At 45.9% G+C, this 18,383-nt stretch overlaps 1 protein-coding gene across 7 annotated transcripts in view; it reads right to left on the reverse strand.

Annotated features, from left to right (window-relative positions):
- The window catches only part of ALPK1 (alpha kinase 1), a 34,881-nt gene that overhangs the window by 13,741 nt on the left and 2,757 nt on the right, over window positions 1-18,383 (reverse strand). For 6 of the 7 annotated variants that reach the window (XM_072928885.1, XM_072928882.1, XM_030272135.4 and 3 more), the window contains 2 exons: window positions 7,907-8,127; window positions 4,618-4,772 (listed from right to left, as the gene is read on the reverse strand). In XM_072928885.1, the coding sequence (XP_072784986.1) occupies window positions 4,618-4,772; window positions 7,907-8,030 (279 nt within the window). In that variant the 5' untranslated portion in view covers window positions 8,031-8,127. Of the gene's footprint in view, window positions 1-4,617; window positions 4,773-7,906; window positions 8,128-13,116; window positions 13,252-18,383 lie in introns of those variants that run through there. The other variant, XM_072928884.1, reaches the window with a different exon arrangement.

Raw genomic sequence — 18,383 nt, forward strand, 5'->3', positions numbered from 1 at the left:
AAGCCCTCCTCCATAGCCTTCGGGCTCAGGAGGATCCCCTTTGGAAAAACGCCTCTACAAACAGCGTGATTAAAAGCAGGGGAAAGAAAGATTTCATTTTGAGCGTCCCCACAGTTGTGTGGGTGCTCTGGACTCCTGTGTTTGCTGATATCCACTCGTCTCAGACTGGTTCAGTCCTAGTTTCATTTGTGACTGCAGTCGAGCTTTAAAATCTTTTTAAAAAGACACAAAACGAAGAGCGGCCGGCAAAGAATTTCTAATTCCGTGCACAAGGCAGGAGTGCTGGAGGTACACAGGTACTTCCAGGTGCTTCAGTCCTCTCCCAGGAGCTGCTCCTAGTTAGCACTCCACTGAACCCTAACAAATTGCCCTGTTTTCCTTCCCCCTGTCAGATTAAACACAGAGCCACGGATGGGGCTGGAGCCTTTCCCCCTCTTACCCCACGCACCGCCAGCAAAGCCTGTCCTTCCCAGAGACCAAAGCTGCTGTCACCGAGTGGGACTTCTCTATCAAGCCCTGCCTTTCAGCTGGCAATCAGAGCCCACTCCACAAACAGCAGGGAATTAAACCTCCCAGCACCCCGGGGATGGGCAGAAGGAAGCGTGTCCGGAGGTCCAGGCTGACACACAGGACAGCCACACAGAGAATTGCTGCAGGCCGAGGAACAGGCAGCTCCTGGACACTTCCCTCTTGGCTCCGAGCAGATGAAAATTCTCCCTGTTAATTATCCCAAGTTATTCATCCCGAGAGTTGGGAATTCAAAGGCAGCAGCGTTAGGTCCATTAGGGGCAGTTCAAAACACCACAGGCTGGGGCAGCTTTTACAACCAATTTTATCTTGCTTCACCAAGTCTGAGACTGGGAATAACTCCTCATTCCCTCAAGAAAAAAGAACAGCTGCATTTTGTGATGAGGACAGAAAGAGAACTCCTAAAATGTCCAGGGAGCTGCTTGAAGGGGGGTTCCTGAGGGCCTCATATCCAAGAGGGCAGCAGGGATTTGGGGGACCATGGTCACATGCAGGGTTCCTGCTCTTGATTAGTACCAAAGATACAGAGGTGCCACAATCATATTGCGGCCCTGGTTTGTTCTGGACCACTTAAAAACTATTGTGGCACATTAAAAGGAGATATTTTAATACTTAAATATACCAAAACCAGTGACAGAACCCCCCTGAGGGAGCAACTGCAAGACCATCATTGACATCTAAAAATATGAGAGACTCTTCCCTGAATCCCTGTCCTCAAAACATCGATACACTTGAGAAAACACATTTAAAGTTGTAAATACTCTAAGAAGCTGCCTGTGGCAGGAGTAAATCCTACCCACGAGCAAAGTGAAGTGACAGCCCTACACAAATACAGAATCCAGCTACCCTTTTAAATTTTTTTTTTTTTTTTTACCTCATCTCTGACACTTCTCACTTACAAAGCCCGCGGGAGGCTGGGGAGCCGCGATTCCCGATTCCAGGTTTGAATTCATCCCTCACATCACTCTCCGTTTCACTGGGATCACCCAAGAAGAGCTCTGAGGAGGCAGGTAGCAAAAGGTCAGCCTCAACAACCGAGATCCCAGGGCTCCGATTTAGGGCTTTAATTCTCCTGTTACCACACCCACAGTTAAGAGGAGGTGAAAACGACATCCTCAGCCCCAGCTTTAGTTCTTTCTTCAAAGGCTCCCAGCTCCTAAGTGCCACACACACACCTACAGTTAGGGCACAGTCCCTTGGAATGGCTTCCCTAATGGCCATCCATCAACACCTAATTAGCCATGGGCTGCAGGACCTTATTTTCCACTCTTTTCAATATTCCCATTAAATCCCATGAGGTGCTGTGCCAGCAGGGCCAGGATCCGTGCTCCCCCATCCACAGCGGGGAGCATGAAGCCAGCCTGCACAGCTCCCTGCAGAAGGACCAGAGCAGCCCCACTCTTGAAGGTTTTTCCATTTGTATTCCCATTGTACCCATCCCAGCAGATCCTGGTCCATGACTGAATGCAGGAATTATTGATAAGTATGATAAAAATGAAGAAAAAGAAAAAAAAGGAAGGAAAAAACCCCTTAAAATATTAATGTAGCATGAACCATCCCACAAGAGAACTACGTGGGGGCATAGAATCATCCTTCAACTAAAGCCACAGCAGGTTTTTTGGGATCAAAGCTTCCGTGGACATGGGCATGTTGCCCTCTATTGGCTGCTCACCGATCATTAGGTTAATTCCATCTCCTGGGAAAGCAAAGACCTGCAGGAAGGGCACCCCTGGGAGCTGCAGCCCCATTCCGAACCCCACAGCGCATGTGGTATTTAGAGAGGAAAAATAATCCCTCCTTCTTTATCTCTGCCAGCAAGGACTCTGTGACAATTCTGACTTTGCTTTGCCTCGTTTAAAAAAAAAAAAAAAAAAAAAAAATCCCAGTGTTCCCCAGTTTTAGCTTTGGACACAGATGCTGGCTATCACCCTTTGGGCCTCAGTGCAGATTCCCACCACAGGAGCTACAGGAAGGGCTTGATTTGCTGGCTGAAACCTGTTAGGAAAACGTGGAAAAACTTCAGCACGTTGAGCTTGTTGAACTGCAGTGGCCTTCGGGTGATGAGTCCCGATAGGAAAAAGGAAAAAAAAAAAAACCACCTAAAATTCAAAGCAAACCCTGCACCTTCTATGGGATGCAGAGGGGCGCTGAGCATCCCCCAGCAAAGAGGAAGGAGAGCACTTGAAGAAGGTGGTTCTGCCTTTCCTTGATGAGCCGGCAAGGCGGATCCCACTTTTTTTTTTTTTTTTTTTTTTTTTTTTTTTTTTTTTTTTTTAAGAGCTGGAGAAGGCCGAGGCAAAGCCTTGAAGGCGCAGAATAATCCTCTTACTCCTTGTGCCGGTCTCATGGAGCTTTTGAGCCCCCTCCCAGAGCGAGACATCCCCAGCGCCGAGAGGGAGGCAGCGCTGCCTGCTGCAGCACCGCCAGTGTGTTATGGTAATGAAGCGCCTTTCATTCACAGCTCTCAAAGCGCTTCTTAAATGTAATGAACCACGGTTTATGAACTTATTCTAAGCATGGCAAATTAAAATAAACAGAGAGAGAGGAAAAATTTTTAAAGGGTTTTTTTTTTCTTTTCTTTTTTCGAACAATAAATCGATAAAGGCTAAATTTTTTTTTCTTTCCTTTGGGGAATTAAATTATCCTTCTGTCCCTCATGCCAAAAAAAAAAAAAAAAAACAAAACCAGAAGAAAAAAAAGTTGCTCAGACTTTTATCTTTCCTCATCACACTGTAATCACTTCTCTTCAGCCTCATTTCCCCCCCAGCTTTTTATTCAAAGAACTGAGGCAGCCTTTGCTCTGCCTTGAAATTTTATTTAAAATAAAAAAGAGGGGGGGAGAAGGAATAGATGAAGGGGGAAAAAAATCCTTTTTCCTGACTAATACTAATAATACAGGTCAAAATGTCAGTCTATCTACAATTAAATGGAAAACAAAAAAGGTTTTCCCTTTTTCCCATGGTACAATGGCGCTGGAATATAAATTACCGATGAAGATGAAATAATACTTCAAAGCACATGGGGAAAGGCAGCACAACGTTTACAAAGTATTTTCCACCGCAGGATGAAACACTGGAGACAACGGCAACCAATGGACTTCAGGGGGTGTGGGTGAATAGCCCAAAACTAGCACGGAGGAGGATTTGAGGTCCCTATAGTCTCTGACCCCACGATAGGCTTTGTTTAACAAGGGCAGCTGCAGTTATCAACAGATGTTTCAGCAATAAATAATTGGTATCATCCCAGAAAAGATCCATCTACCTGGGGAGAGGGCATAATGCTGCAAACACTGCCCCACTATTAGAGCCACATTAATCTCCCATCTAGCCAGGTCTCTCGGGGAGTTTGCTGCAGGTGCTTATCCCGGGAGGGAGCACACAAACGCTCCCGAGTTACACAGAGCTGAGCTGGGATTCTAAAGGAGGTCAACCTCCACCATAAATTTCTGTCTCAGGCCACACACACCAAAGGGAGAGAGAAAACAAATACCCGAGAGCAGCCACTCCCCTTAGCCCAGATATTACATTTACCATACAAAAAAGGTGTCCTCTATTTGCCACACGTCTGTCATGTCTCCAGGAAAATCAGAAAAGCAAAAAGCAATCCACATTTCTTGCCACTTTCTAACTTTTAAGCTCAAACTCATCACCTTAAGGGACTGGATCTCCAAGGACCTTTGGGATTTTGCAACTCCTTACACAGTCCTCCTTTACTCACAGGTGAAATCACATTGAATCCTTGCCTTTCCTGCCTAGGTTTTGGCCAGCTTTGGCCCTCAAAGGGATCCTGCCATGTAATTTTATTGGAAGAAGAGAAGGTGAGGAATAGTGCAAGCCCTGCTAAAGAGAGTGATCCTCATGACTTACTTGCAGAGCCGAATTAAACAAAGCACAACATTCTTATCAAATTAGTGTGTTTTTAAAAAAAAAACATAATGTGAACATTTGGCATTTTAGTGTTATGATAATGCCAGCTCTTCAGGGAAAATGAAAGCATCACCTTAGTGGAGGCAGAAGCAGAAGTGCCCTGTGAAACCCCCTGAGCACCAGGGCGGGACATTTTATACCCCAGCTGTGTTGAACTTCATACCAGCAAGTCAGGGAGCCTGGCGCTGATCATATCTTGCAGGTTTGTTTTGTCTTCTGGGCCCAGGTCTTGTTTGTACTGCCACCTCTCCGGCACAAAGGGCCACTTCATTTCCTTGGCCTCCTCCAGAAGGCTCCTTAGCTCCTCAGGAAGCAGAGCTGCAAGGGTCAAAGAGCAGGTGAAGGTATTGCAGCACATTCAGCACTCACCACACCAACCCCTCAAAAAGGCTTCTCCCAGTTGCTCCCAAGGGCTCTCAGCCTGGTGGGGAGGGCAGGGGAGCTGGCCTGCCATCCGTTCCCCTTGGCTGCACTGCCCTCCAGGTAAATGAGAGCCTCCAGCCATTAAAAAGGCTTTTAGCAGGAAGTCTTGCCGGCTGGTGGCTGCCTGGGCGTGAAGAGCTGATCCAAAAGAGGCAGGAGGAAACAGGTTCCCCTGTCTCCCCCTGGTCTGTCCCCATTGCTCAGGTGATAGTGGCAGAGCCACCCTGCAAAGCCACTTCCAAACCCGGAGATAAACCTGAACTATAGATGGCAATCAGACAGAAATCTGAAGGGCTATAATGAATATTAAGCACAAGATCTTGAGCAGCTTGTCCCTCCCTGCTCGCTCTCCATACTGGTCCTAAGCCACTCCATCAGCTTTGGGTGGGTCTCCAACCTGATCCAACTAAGGATGCAACAGCTAGGAGCACAGAGCCAGAGATTTGGGCTTGGATCTGTCCCTTCCTTTCAGCCACAGCCCACGTTTAGTCTTCCTTGCAGCAGGGGTCATGTGGATGTGCTGTGCCGTGCTAACCACTCGGCTGGGCAGCCTCTCTGGCCAATAAAAGTGGATTAACAAAGATTATTGACCAGATGGGGTTAATGGTGATCATCAGCTGCAGATCTGGCCCCTTCTGGCCATTAATCCCCCGAAAAAAACCTTGCTCAGAGACCATCGCTGCTGTAACGAGGCAATGCAATAAATGCATTGCTACATATTTTTTAATCAATCCCGTATGCAGGGACTGTAGAAAATGAACTTCATAAAAAGGATATTACAGGCTCATACTGCAGCACATTGACAGGTATGGCTTTCCTGGGAAGAAACAGGAAGTTGGAGATTTAGGGCCCACCTCCAAAAAGTCAGTTTAAAAATGTTCCTGTTTTTTCCAGCCCACCTTTTCTCACTTGTTGCCGTCCCAAGGAAACGTGGGCTTTGGAAATCTTCCAGTTACACATCCTGGCTTAAAGTAAAGCCCAATTTCCTGATCCTGCTGAAGTGGTGCCTGAAGGGGCTCAGGCCTGAACGCTGTGGCAAGGTGGCCAAGTGCCAGGGCTGATGGGAAGAGGAGGTCCTGCTCCCACCCTTGCACTTGTCACTGGAAAATCAGTGCAGGAGCAGAGATAGCCACTTCAGCACAGGGATATTCACCTCACCACAAGGAACAAGTCATTGGGCAGAAGGACTTATCTCCCATGTAGAAGGGGGATGACTGAACTTCCTAAGTCTTTTCCTAAGGAAGATCCAGCTCCAAGGACAAGAGTTTGCTCTCGTAACAGAGAGAACATAAACTCATCAATTAACCAAGGCTGAACGGTCACAGAAATGGATTGGAATGACTTCTGGCCTAAAACAGAAATAAAGAAGAGATCCACGGGTTCGGCTGTCAGTCCTTCTTGTGCAGGTCTGAGAAAGCCGGGGGGGGGGGGGGGGGGAACAAAGGCAGCCCCGGGAGGAGAGAAGGGCAAGGAAAGCCCCGGGCCCCTGCTCCGGGAGGGTCCCCCCGAAGCGGGGCCCTGCCTGCCCTCCCCGGGCAGAGAGCCCCAGCAGTTATTAATGTCGCTGTCACCACCCCGCTGCTGGGTATTTTCCTTCCAGCTGATGGGAACACGGCCCTCGGAAAAGGCCGAGCAGCACTTGAGGCTCTGATGGCCCATTTCCTGAAGCAGTTTACCTGAAGGACCGTGTCCAATCGAGTGATTATAAGGGCACTGATTCACCTTATCTGGAACTAAACTGATTATTTCTCATACTTTGTGGTATTTAATAGGAGAAAAGGAGGGAGGAGGATGAGGGGGGGGAAAAGCGCTACCTGATTAGGAGTTCAAGAGCCTATTCTGCGAAGCCACAATAAAACTTAAAAGAATTTGAGACGAGGAAACAAAGTACCCTTTGTTGGAGACAAAAGAAGAGGAGAGAAAAATCTTCCCCTATCCATAACAGAAACCTACACGCCACCCTCCAGCGCAAACAGACTTAGGTGCTTCAGAAAAAGGCAGCTGACCTCCCAGCAAGAACAAGGATGCTCGGAAAAACATATTCTCAACGGCTCCGCGCCCCGGGACAAACAAAGGGTTTTAAGGATCACATTAACGTTAGGGCCGAGCCACTCAAGCACGGCGAAAACTAAACATTATTAACACCAAACTGGGGAACGGGCAGTGCCGCAGATGTGTCACGCAAAGGGAAACCTTAATTCCGCTGGAGTGGAGAAATAAGGAATCCTCCTTTCGCAGCGACACCAAAATTGCTGCTGGTTTCCAGCAGGTAACAATGCCAGCATTAAAACAAATGAAGAATCCTTTTATTATTTATTTAGCCCTCACTAAACGCTGCTTCCTTTCCTGCTTATTTATTCCAGCCTTTAGCTAGCATGGATTTTCCTTTAAAGAGGGATATTGCATAGGGGGTTTTTTGGGTTTTTTTGTGGTTTTTTTTTTTTGGTGGTTTTTGTTTTGGTTTGTTTGGGTTTTTTTTTGTTGGTTTTTTGTTTGTTTGGTTGGGTTTTTTTGGTGTTTGGTTTTTTTTTTGTTTTGGTTTTTTTTTTTCCTTGGATACCACTTATAGAGGTCACACACATTTTACAAGATAAAGATTCGGGCAATGAGCTCTTTAATATATGAGGAGAAACGGACAAACAGAGAGGGCCCTCCCCCAGTTCCTATGAAAGGAGAGGAAATATGTGCCCTCATTCAGAAGTTGCATCCTTTTCTTTTTTTCCTTTCTCTCTCTCTCTCTTTTTTTTTTTTTTTTTTTTTTTAATAACTGAAATTTATGTGCATCAGCAAACTTTTGGCCATTGTTCTTTCCCAAACTAAACTGTTCCTTACAGCCTCATGTTTACTGAAGCCTAAAATTCGAACTGACAGCAATTCACTGCAACAAAGTGCACTTCTTTCCCTGCCTGCATCCCATTCACGGCCTCGAAATGCAGGCATCTCTTGACACTCATCTGCCGATGGAAGAAGGAAAAACAGGGCAGGGCTGAGCGGCGGCGGAGCTGCCGCCTCTCCCGGGGAGAGCTCACCTTGGCACCGGCGGTATTCCCGCTGCTCCGCCTCGCCCGTGCCGGGCTGGGCGGGCAGGAGATCGGTGTCCAGGGCCCGCTGGCACTCCTGCAGCAGCACGGCCACGGCGCTGTGCCTATTCATGTCCCTCTGAATCGCCTGGCCCCGGCTGCGCGGTGATCAATTACTCGGCAGAAGACACGGGCTTCTAATGAAAAGGATCCCTTCGAGGCGGAGGTACCTGGTAAACAAAGGAAGGGGGAAAATGATTAACTAAAGTATCATCAATTATCCCAAAGGCTCAAGCAGGGGGGAATAATAGGGGGAAATAGATGGAAATAGGTGGCAGCCACGGAGGACTTTATTAGAGGAGTGTGTGAAATCACTGCAGGCTCCTGGGGACAATGTGCGAGGGGAGCATCTCTGAGGTGCCAGGGAGACAGGACGGGCTCGTCAGTGGAGCCATGACATCCCGAGCAGGGAAGCGACTGGCGGGGCTGTGCCGAAGCCCTCTGCACCTGGGAGGCTCGGGTTTACCGGGATTGAATGGCAGAGAGGAGTGTGCTGCGTGCAATTCCCATGTGGGAATCCAGGGCTTCCCTCTGGCTGCCCTGGCAGGTCTGGAACCCTGGCAGGGGTCAGGAACCCCCCTGGACAGAGCCCCCAGAGACACTGTCTGTGATCTCTGTCCATGGAAAAGAGATTTCAATCTTACAGGATGAATTACCAGCTCTGAGTGTTTGATATGAGTAATAATTAAGTGTGGCACGGGTGCAAAAGTAAAATTTTAGGTTTCTAGATTAGGGGTTCAAAGGGGACAAGATGGAGGAATTGGGTGTGTTGTGTCCTTTTCCTCCTTCTTCATGCCCTCCATGTTTCACTGTAGTGTTGGCATTTTTCTGTTGGTTCAGGCTGGGGACACACTGTTCAACATAGATGATAGATATTGGCACATTATTGTAAATACAGCACAGGTAGTTTCTGGTATTTAATGTTTGTAACATCCCACTGAGGGCAGAGCCCCACACGCTGCCCTGCAGGACAGAGCTGCGGCAGGGCAGCAGAACATGTTAGAGATAAACAGAATAAACAACCTTGAAACCAGCACAGACGAATTATGGCTTCTTCTTTGGCAACGGGGCAGAAAGACAGAGACTTTCTACAATCTTGGAATCATCAATACCACAGATTCCGACATCCCAGACCCTCTGTTTCACCCTGCCATGCCACCCCATGTGCGAATGTTCTCCTCCAGCTGCTTGGGACATCACCAGTGGTGATGCAGGAAATCCCCACCATTCCCATGAAAGGCATCTGGTTCAGTACCTGCCAGAACGCTCAGGCAGCTTTCAAAAATTAAGCACAAGATAAATATTTTGTTTTGTTGTTTTTTTGGGTTTTTTTTCCCTACCCATTTAATGACGCTTTCACTTAGAAAACTGCTCCTGCAGCTTGAAGCAGTACAGTCAGGAGCAGCCTCAGTGGAAACATATCTAAAACTGGGGAAACACTATAGCAGTGAAGAAGGGAGTGCAAAGGGCAACACACACAGGCACAGTTTGCTCTGCTGACTGGAAACCACTCACAATTTAGCAGCTTCGTTTCCAGGCAGTTTTTTCCCTTTCTGCCGTGGCTCTGGGATGGCTGGATCCTGGAGCTGGTGGCAGATAGGCCGTGCTCTCAATGGCACTGAGCAGGAGCAAGCTGCCAGACTGAAAAGCAGAGGGCAAAAGAGAGGCACTCATGCGAAAGCAGAGAGGATCAGAGAGCTGCCGTGGAGGGGCAGGTGGAGCAGGGCAAAAGATGGGATTCAGCAGCAAAGAGCCTGGAGGCAGGAGCTTCAGTGAGGCTCTGACTGATTCTGCAGATGCAAATGTCACAGAAAGAAATTTTTAAAGTAGCTGTAAAAGGGAGACCAAGGGAAAGAGCACGAGCATGTAAGAGAAGCTGGGGAGCAAATAAGAGATCAGCCAGAGGCAGAGACATGGATAAAAGCAGAAGGCAAACCTAGAAAGTGTTACCCATCTTTTCAGCTCCAAGTAAGAGCCACCAGGGCCACTCTCTGCAGGGTTTGAGCCAGCTGAGCGTGGCTGGGTGCTGGGATCACATCCCTGTGGATGCAACAGGAACAGAACCCTTTTAGGAGCTCCCATCAGGAGCAAAAGGAGAGGGGGCCAGAGACAGCATGGTCCAAAGTCCACCCAGGAGATGGGGCTGAATTGCCTGTCACTGACAAAGATGACTCTTAAAAAAGGGGACAACAATGGGATTTGCTCATGGTGCAAGTCCACATCCTAGTTCACAAAGGTCCCCTCTCCCTAAGGATCTGTCAGGGACACATCTCTGAGCCCAAGAACAACAGCCAGGAAGCAGAGTCCTGTGCTCCACCCTGCCAGGTCTTGACAAGCAGATCCAGTTGCTGGGTATCCATCAGGGAAAAGCAAAGCCTAGAAAAACACCAACACACCTATGCCAGCGTGGCTTGCTCTGTTAACTGCACTGACATCTGCTAATTGATTTATCTGATTACCCAGCCCTGTGGGAAGGAGCGTGCAGCCATCCCAGGAGTACCTCCCAGGTTGGGATGAAGCATCCCTGCCATCTGGCCCGGACTCCATTCCTTTGTGTAATTGATTTCTCAAAACCCTCATTTTCCAGGGAGCCCACTCCAGTGACTACCAAGCACACAATACACCTGCCTTGAGTCTGCTGTGTACAGTGGTCCTGGGAACCTGGAAACCACTTCAGGAGTGTAGACAGGCATGCTGGAGAAGGCCTGTGCTCAGCTGCCACCTCACAACCTGTAAATAAATGCTCATAAGCATCATTTGCTGTGAAGATGCACTAAAGCAAGCAAACACCAGCTTATTTCTCTTTAGGAAAAATAACATGGCTCTAGGAGCATCCAAGGGAGCTTCATGGATGTGCTCCACTTGTCTGTGTTACAGCCCAGAGCCCCAGATGAGACTTTTAAGCCCAGCCTTCCTCAGGTCTTTACTGCAGGCAGGAGGGCCCCGTGGCTTTGTGAGCCACACAAGCTGCCACTCTCACAAAGAGCTGCCAGGGCTTAGCAGGGAAGCTCAAATTAGTGTGGAAGTACAGCACTTGGCTTCCTTGGATTGGGAGGATTTAACTCACCGGGAAACTGCCAGGTCCCTAACAGTGACCCATGAATGTCAGCAAGCAAGGGATTTTTCTTCAGGTGCCTTTTTCCAAGGAATTGAATAAACAGCAAGGACACGGAGTAATAAAATAGTGATTTACAGCAGCAGCAAGACCGAAGTGCTGGAACCACAGAGAAAAGTGCAATAAACTGTACATTAGTACTCAGAAGGTAGAGAGCCTTTTGAGACCCATCACTGGGGACAATGACTCGCACCATAAAATCAGCTTAAAATGCACCACGGAGCTCTAAACCACATCAGCATCCTTTACACAGATGCCACTCTGCAAGTTGTGTTTGTGACAGCTGTGGCATTGAGTGACAGCTGGGAGGGGGAAATAACCAGGCATGCAGCTTTCCCGGGAAAACACAGGACCTGAGCCTAAAGCCCAAGAGCAGAACTGCAAAAAATTCTGGAGGCCTTTAGAAGCCTCTCAATGGTCACTAATCAGCTTTCTCAAAGTTCCCTTAAATCCTAACAAGTGGCACTTTAAGGAGATGGTTTTGAAGTGGTGAAAATTGCAGCCTGACGTGCTGCAAAACTGACCAGTCAAAAATGTTTCCTGAGCATGCACTTAAAAATGCTCTTTGAAAGCACATAATATAAACAATTTTGCATCAAATTGAGCATTTTAAGCACTCCTTGGTGACAGGAAAGATGCTTTACTCCTGTTTCAGGCAAAACCAGCTTTTAAATGCTTGGTGTAATCATTAAGACACTCTAAAACAGAAAGGATGAAAAAAAAAATCAGTGCCATTTCTGACTAGAGTATGGATTAAAGTAACTCCTTGCATCAAATATGATGAAAAAAGATATTACAAAGGTCTCAGGGGATAAGAAAATACATTTCTGTGGTCGCCCTCTAATTGGAGCTGGGGCTCAGAACAAGAGGGGTGGAGGGAAGAATTGGGTGGGATACAGCGAAATGATCTCTTTAATAAGAAATGGGCCATACTGTGACATTTCAGAGCCCTTGGGCTAGAAGACCAAAAGATCCGTCAACAGAAAGGAATTTTAAGTTCTGCCATGGGTGGAAGGAAGCCTGGGAGTCAATCTAGCGGGTTTAAGACTGCAATTAGCTCTGGAGGCTTTAAGAAAAAGAAGATGTAATTGCTGCACTCAAACTTCAAATGCAGCAAGGATAACAAGCGCTGGTTTCTCAGACAACATCATTTGGGAAATTTTCCACAGCATTATGGTCCTGAAACACAAATTAGAGATCGCCAGGCCTTTTCTCTCTGAAAATATATTATCCTAATTTTCATCTTATTCAGGGTACCCTCCAGCTCCAGGGAGACTAATGAAGAGGAAGCAAAGACCTGATGAGTTCCATGTGGAGACTACATTTATGGATTAATCCCAACAGGGAGCAAATAAACCTTATTCCCAGAGCTCTCGGTTGGGACTCCACACAATCAATCAAGGAATGGATAGTTATTTATGGCTGAGGCTGTTTTGACTTTCAAATAAACATTTTAATTATTTTAAGTGTTACGCTGGAACTTGGAAGGTGAGCCCTGCTTTCATTGCACTGCCTTGCTCTCCTGCTTCCTAATCCCAAACCACTCTGGTCATTATGACACCATGCAAACCATACTGATCTTCATACCTAAAACATTGGAAAGGTAAAATCCAGGGATTTTTATCTAGGCAAACTAGAGGAGAGGAAGGAGGATAAATGAAAGAAACACTCTCAAGCTACACTGAGACAGAAGAAAATGAGGTGCACAACTCTGAAATCCTTTTGCAATCAAGTTGTCACATCCTGATCCATCTTTGTACCCTGCTCTTCTCTGCCTGCTCCTACGAGCAATTTTAATAACCAAAGTGCTTTGGAGTGTTTCTTTTCCAACAGCTCGTTTTCAATTCAAGTACCTGCACTATTTGCACTGCTAGCTTTTCCCTCCAGCCTAATTTGGTGTGCTGTGGCCCTTCCACTGTGAGATTAACAGAGCCACACTCATTTTTAGGGAAGCTCTTTAGGCAGTTAGAGTCTCTTGCTAAATAAAGGCAAGGGGTGAAATCATGACACAGATCTGCTGTAGCTGCTGGAGTTACAGTCTCACCTTCACTCCGTATTGTGGCATTTCATCTCCCTCTGCTTTCTGTAGGGAGACTGAAAAAACTGCAGGAGATTGTCCTTGGGAGAGCAATGGAGCATTTGGGCTGGTGTTTTTACCTGCAGCAGGTAAGGTAAGGGGGAGCATGCTCACCACCCAGCACCCTCGTCTGCTCTCCCTCCTGGAGCCCTTCCTGCCACTCCTGTCAAAGAAATCAGGCTCAGCTTCATTTTTGCATTTGGCTGCTTGAGGGATTAAAAACTAAAACAGGAAAAAGAAACTAAAAGAAAAGAAAGCATGCTCTTGATAACTGAGCAAAGGTTTCAATAATTGAGTTAATATCATTTTCCACAGAAGGAAAATTCAGTTTCCCTGAATATTTCAGTGCACACATGCTTGTGTATTCTTAGAGCACTTACCTTTCTTCGTGGAAAGATGGTTTTATAAAAATAGATTTGCTGGGGGCTTTATTCAGTTAGTTAGCCAGTTTACTTCTCTGGCTTAAAGATTAGATGTTTTCTTTTGGTAAAGCTGGCTATCCCAACTGGCTGTATTAAAATAAGGAAGAATCTCAATCAAAAAGCCTCTCCTAAGGCAAGCTTTCTTGTTAATATGCACCAACATGAAAGGGTTTCTTTTCATCCTATACAACTACAGTGTGTGTAAATTGCAGGGGGCTCATTGGCATAAATCTTGGCTGTGACCTCTGAGGTAAACTGGATTTACATTACTTTCTGACAAGAATTAAATGAAGGCCTTGTGGATATATGAACAGCCTTCTAGACTGCAACAGATGGGCATGAATGTGCTCCCTAGGCAAACTATCAGTGACATCTGTGTCCTCCAAATTCTGGTGGTCTCAGCCAATTAGCAGGCAAAAGGGGAGGAAAAAAAAAAAAAAAAAAAGAAGCCTGCCCCTGCACAGCTTCCCCAGGCAGAGCCAAAGCAGAAGTGTTTCTGTTTGGAAATGGGATCAGGAACAGCCTTCAGCAGTAAGGAGGTGCTTTGCTGGCTGCTGCAATGCTGAGGTAACACTGCAGGAAAAGCTGAAGTAATTAGGTAGAAGAGATATTAATATTAACACAGGACAAATCCCAGCCTCAGCTAAGCCTGTGTGGGGCTCGGATAATGGGCTACGATCACGGATTTCCACTGCTGCAGCCAAGGATGGAGTTTTGTGGATCCTAAAAAGCAGAGGAGGGGTGAAAGTGAAGCCCAGGGCCTGACACAGCTAAGGCAGGAAAAGCCCCACTCTTGATCCATATTCAAACCCTCACCACAGCCCCCTCTCCCTGCAGAGAGTTGGAAAGAACCCATAAGGATTCCCAAGTCCTCTTCAAGCAGCCCCCCTGAGGTGGATGGGATCTGGGGAGAAACACACTAGACAGCCACTGCACCTGCCTGCTCCAGAGCTCAGAGCTTTGTGGAAGAGCATTTCAGTTACAAACAAAATAAAAATAAAAATAAAAATAAAAATAAAAATAAAAATAAAAATAAAAATAAAAATAAAAATAAAAATAAAAATAAAAATAAAAATAAAAATAAAAATAAAAATAAAAATAAAAATAAAAATAAAAATAAAAAATTAAAAATAAAACTAAAACTAAAACTAAAAATAAAAATAAAAATAAAACTAAAACTAAAACTAAAACTAAAAATAAAAATAAAAATAAAAATAAAAATAAAAAATCCTGGGGAGAAAAACCTTTCCAGTTTTGTTTGTCAGAAGGAGGTTTGGGATTTCTTAGTGCAGCACAGCCCCAGAACAGCGCCAAAGCCACACAGCAACTGCTCACCATCACATTTCAGGGAGTCAGAACTCCATCTCCAGCCCACAGCAGAGCCACAGTTTCAGGCCACTTGTAGCAGAGGAGTGACCCAGACCAACCCAAAACGTGAAGATCATTCTCTGTCTCCCAGTTGTGAATGGAGCTGCCATGGCAGGAGCAGGCAGGACCTCTGGCTAAAAGCAGAGTGTGGAACAAAAGCACCTGTTGTTTCGCCCTGGTCATGACTTTTCAGAGAGGCCAGTTGGGTGCTTTTCCCCCTCATCACTGCTGTCCCAAGTACTACTAGGGGATGCAGAAAAAAAAAAGAAAAAAAAAGAAAAAAAAAGGGAATAATTGAGGGGCAGATCAATAAATTAAAAAGTTCTAAAAAAAAGGCATAATGAATTTGGTACAGCACATATTTTTAGATCAAAGATGCCTTTGAAGTGACAAACCCTTAATCCATAAACTACTGAAGCACTTCCTTTCTCTCCCAAACTACTTGTTGTCAAATAAAATGGAAGTTAAGGAAATTATCTTTATCTGAAAATGGCCAAAAGAAGCCATCACCTAATGACAGCCTTGTCAAAATGACAATTGGGGAAATTGTTAGGAAGGGGAGGCCTGACGACTGGAGGAATAAGCTGGCTGTTTGCTCTAATCTGGTCAGGCAGGCCCCACACAATTCCAGTCAGCTTGCTGTGTGAAACAGCTAAGTCTTTGTCAGCACAGGCAGGGGCTGGAAAGATTTCTCTTTCATGAATATGTATCACCACCCTCCACATCTACAGAAAAAAAACAAAACATACCTCTCAAATAGCAAAATAAAAAAAAAAATTAAAAACACCAACAAATCACAGAACAACAAAATCCTGAGATATGGAGCCTCATGGATAGAAAAAGCGACTAAGCAATGAAAGTGCACATTTTGGAAGTGCAAGCCTCTTCCCAAAGGCTTTCTTTGCACTTTTATGCCCCAGCAGGCTGGGATGAGGCACTTGAAGTGCACAAAGGCGGAAGGGCCCATCAGGGTATTTAATGTCCATCACTCTGTGGTTTAGATTTGGTGCTGGTGGCACCAAACCCCGGCCACAGATACACAGGGAGCCCACGGGAATTCCTTGTGCCAGGAGGGCATCACCCCCAGCAGGTCTGAACACTTCCAAGGGCAGGCACAGAGGCAGCTTTGGATCAGGGACAGAAATTCCCTGTGAAGCCTCACATTTCATCCCACTGAAATGTTTTTTTCTGAGAGATGTCCACGACATCTGTAAATGAAACCCTTCACAACACCTGAAACTAACTGAAATTCCTGTAAACCCAAAAATGGTGTTTAAAGCAATGGATGGGCAGATGGGAAGAGAGCACAGGATCAAACCAAGCCCATGCCTGCTGCAAGAAACCCAAATGAAGATATGTTAAGCTGTGGTGGGTTTTGTCTCTGTTGGAGAACGACGACATAATCAAAGCACGACAATGTCTGAAATGTTACCCTCAAGAGCTTGTTGCCATTTTTTGAACTTTGCTTGTAAAGCTGCAAACTAGATCTTGATTTATTATTGTGGTGATATTATAAAGTTCATTTTTTTTTCTTGAAATAACGACCAGAGTATGAAAGTTTGGCTCCCAGCAGAGATATCAAGACACAGTGCTTAGTTTTGAGGTTCCCAATATTATGCAATGTTTGCTGTAGACATTTCCATTTCATTAGCATATTCTACTTTACACGAAATCCAGCAATGAATGCTGTCCCTGATCTAAGGCTAATCCTCTTTAAAGAGCTACAGGCTATATTACATGTGGCCACAGCCACGGTTATGCCAGGGCTGGATCACTTTGAAGCCTATTGAACAGTGTTCCCTTGTGAGGCCATACACAGAGCCATAAAGGGATGCTCCCTGTGCTCTGAAATCCTGCTGTTTCCATCTCCAGGAGTTTCTGTCAGGGACAGAGCAGAGTTCCAGGCAATGGGCTGCAAACAGGGAAGAAACACCCGGCCTGTCTTCACTGCCCCTCAGTGCCAATTTATGTGCCTACAATAATAAAAATCCTTTTTTCCTAAATCTCAACAGCAATTGCCCCAAGGGAGGGCTTCCAGAACAATCAAAGGTGAAGGAGAACCAGACACCTGCTTCCCTGAGTAGGAAGGAAGCTGTTTGAGTAGTTTGGGACACAGCCATATCTATATTGGAAGGAAAAAGAGAGAAATGGTCATGGATATACCTGTAAGGCCGCATTGCTCACAGCTGGGTGCCCTGAACACTGTAAACTGAGATAATGGAACTGTGTTCTTATTGCCACACAGTGTGGAATCTTCAACACCTTCACATCTATACAAATTTAAAGGGAGAAGAAATTACAAGACAACAAAAAGGGCACTATGTTCTCTGGTCCTGCTATATATCAGCAAAATACAGCTTATATTACCTTTAATTGTTCCAAACTACTTTCTTTGTTCAGTGAAAGGAACTGGAAAGGCTGACTCTGCTCAGCCTGCAGTGTGCACATGGAATTTTCTCTGTCTGAATGGTGTCAAACCAGACAAGGAGAATGGATTCAGCCTCCACAGTAAAATGTGGGGCCTGGTGAAGATAATGTTCAACCTCGTCACTATCAAAATAGCAGCAAATTTTTTTTTTTCCTTTGCAGTAGAGGGAGAAAGGGTGCAGAGAAAAAACAAACACAAGGTGGAGGGCACAGCAGAGGGAATAGGAAAAATAATCAGGAGGATGGTGAGAGGGAAGAACAGCAGAGAGCAGGAAGGGCAGGAAAATGGAAGAGAAACTGAGAAGGGAGAGAAAGGGAGAAGCCAGAGAGGCTCTAAAGGAGGACAAAGGGCAGATCATGATGTAGAACAAAAATGAGAACTTGGAAAGTGATATGAACAAAGTCCATCTTGCCAGGAGTACTTCTCACCAGTCAAGATGAATATTCCTCATCAATTTATTCTGCTCTGATGAGAAGAAAAGAGAAGTGGAAGAGCTCTTTTTTTCTGAGTAAACAAGGAGCAAAGAAGGAAATAAACAGAGGGAACTGTGCCCTCTTTTCCTCCTTTGGAAGATCTCTCTGCTTACGGAGTGGAGCTGCTCTTGGCACTGGGAGCTAAAACTTCAGGGAACACGCGTCCTCCCCGTGCTCCTCTCCTCCCTCTCACACTGACATCCAGTGGAATACAGTGGGATATCTCTGGAGTGCACCTGCCTTTGAGAAGAGCCTGTCTCTTTTCTGTTTGAACGAGGCACTCGGTCGCTGTGCAGTAACAACAACTCATTGCAGAACCTCACTACAGGTTGTTGCACACTCCATTAGACCTTTCCCAACTCCTGGAAGTTGTCACTGCCATTATTACCATTAACTTACAAGCACCTCGACAACCCTTGCACTAACAAAATGAAATTTATGACTTAAAAAGAAAAATAAAGATAAAGGAAAGAAACCACCCCCCCCACCCCGCCCAAACCAACAACTAATTACCACAAAACACAAAAGTGCCCCAAAACGAAC

Source organism: Taeniopygia guttata, chromosome 4, assembly GCF_048771995.1.
Source record: "Taeniopygia guttata chromosome 4, bTaeGut7.mat, whole genome shotgun sequence".
NCBI classification, from domain to species: Eukaryota; Metazoa; Chordata; class Aves; order Passeriformes; family Estrildidae; genus Taeniopygia; species Taeniopygia guttata.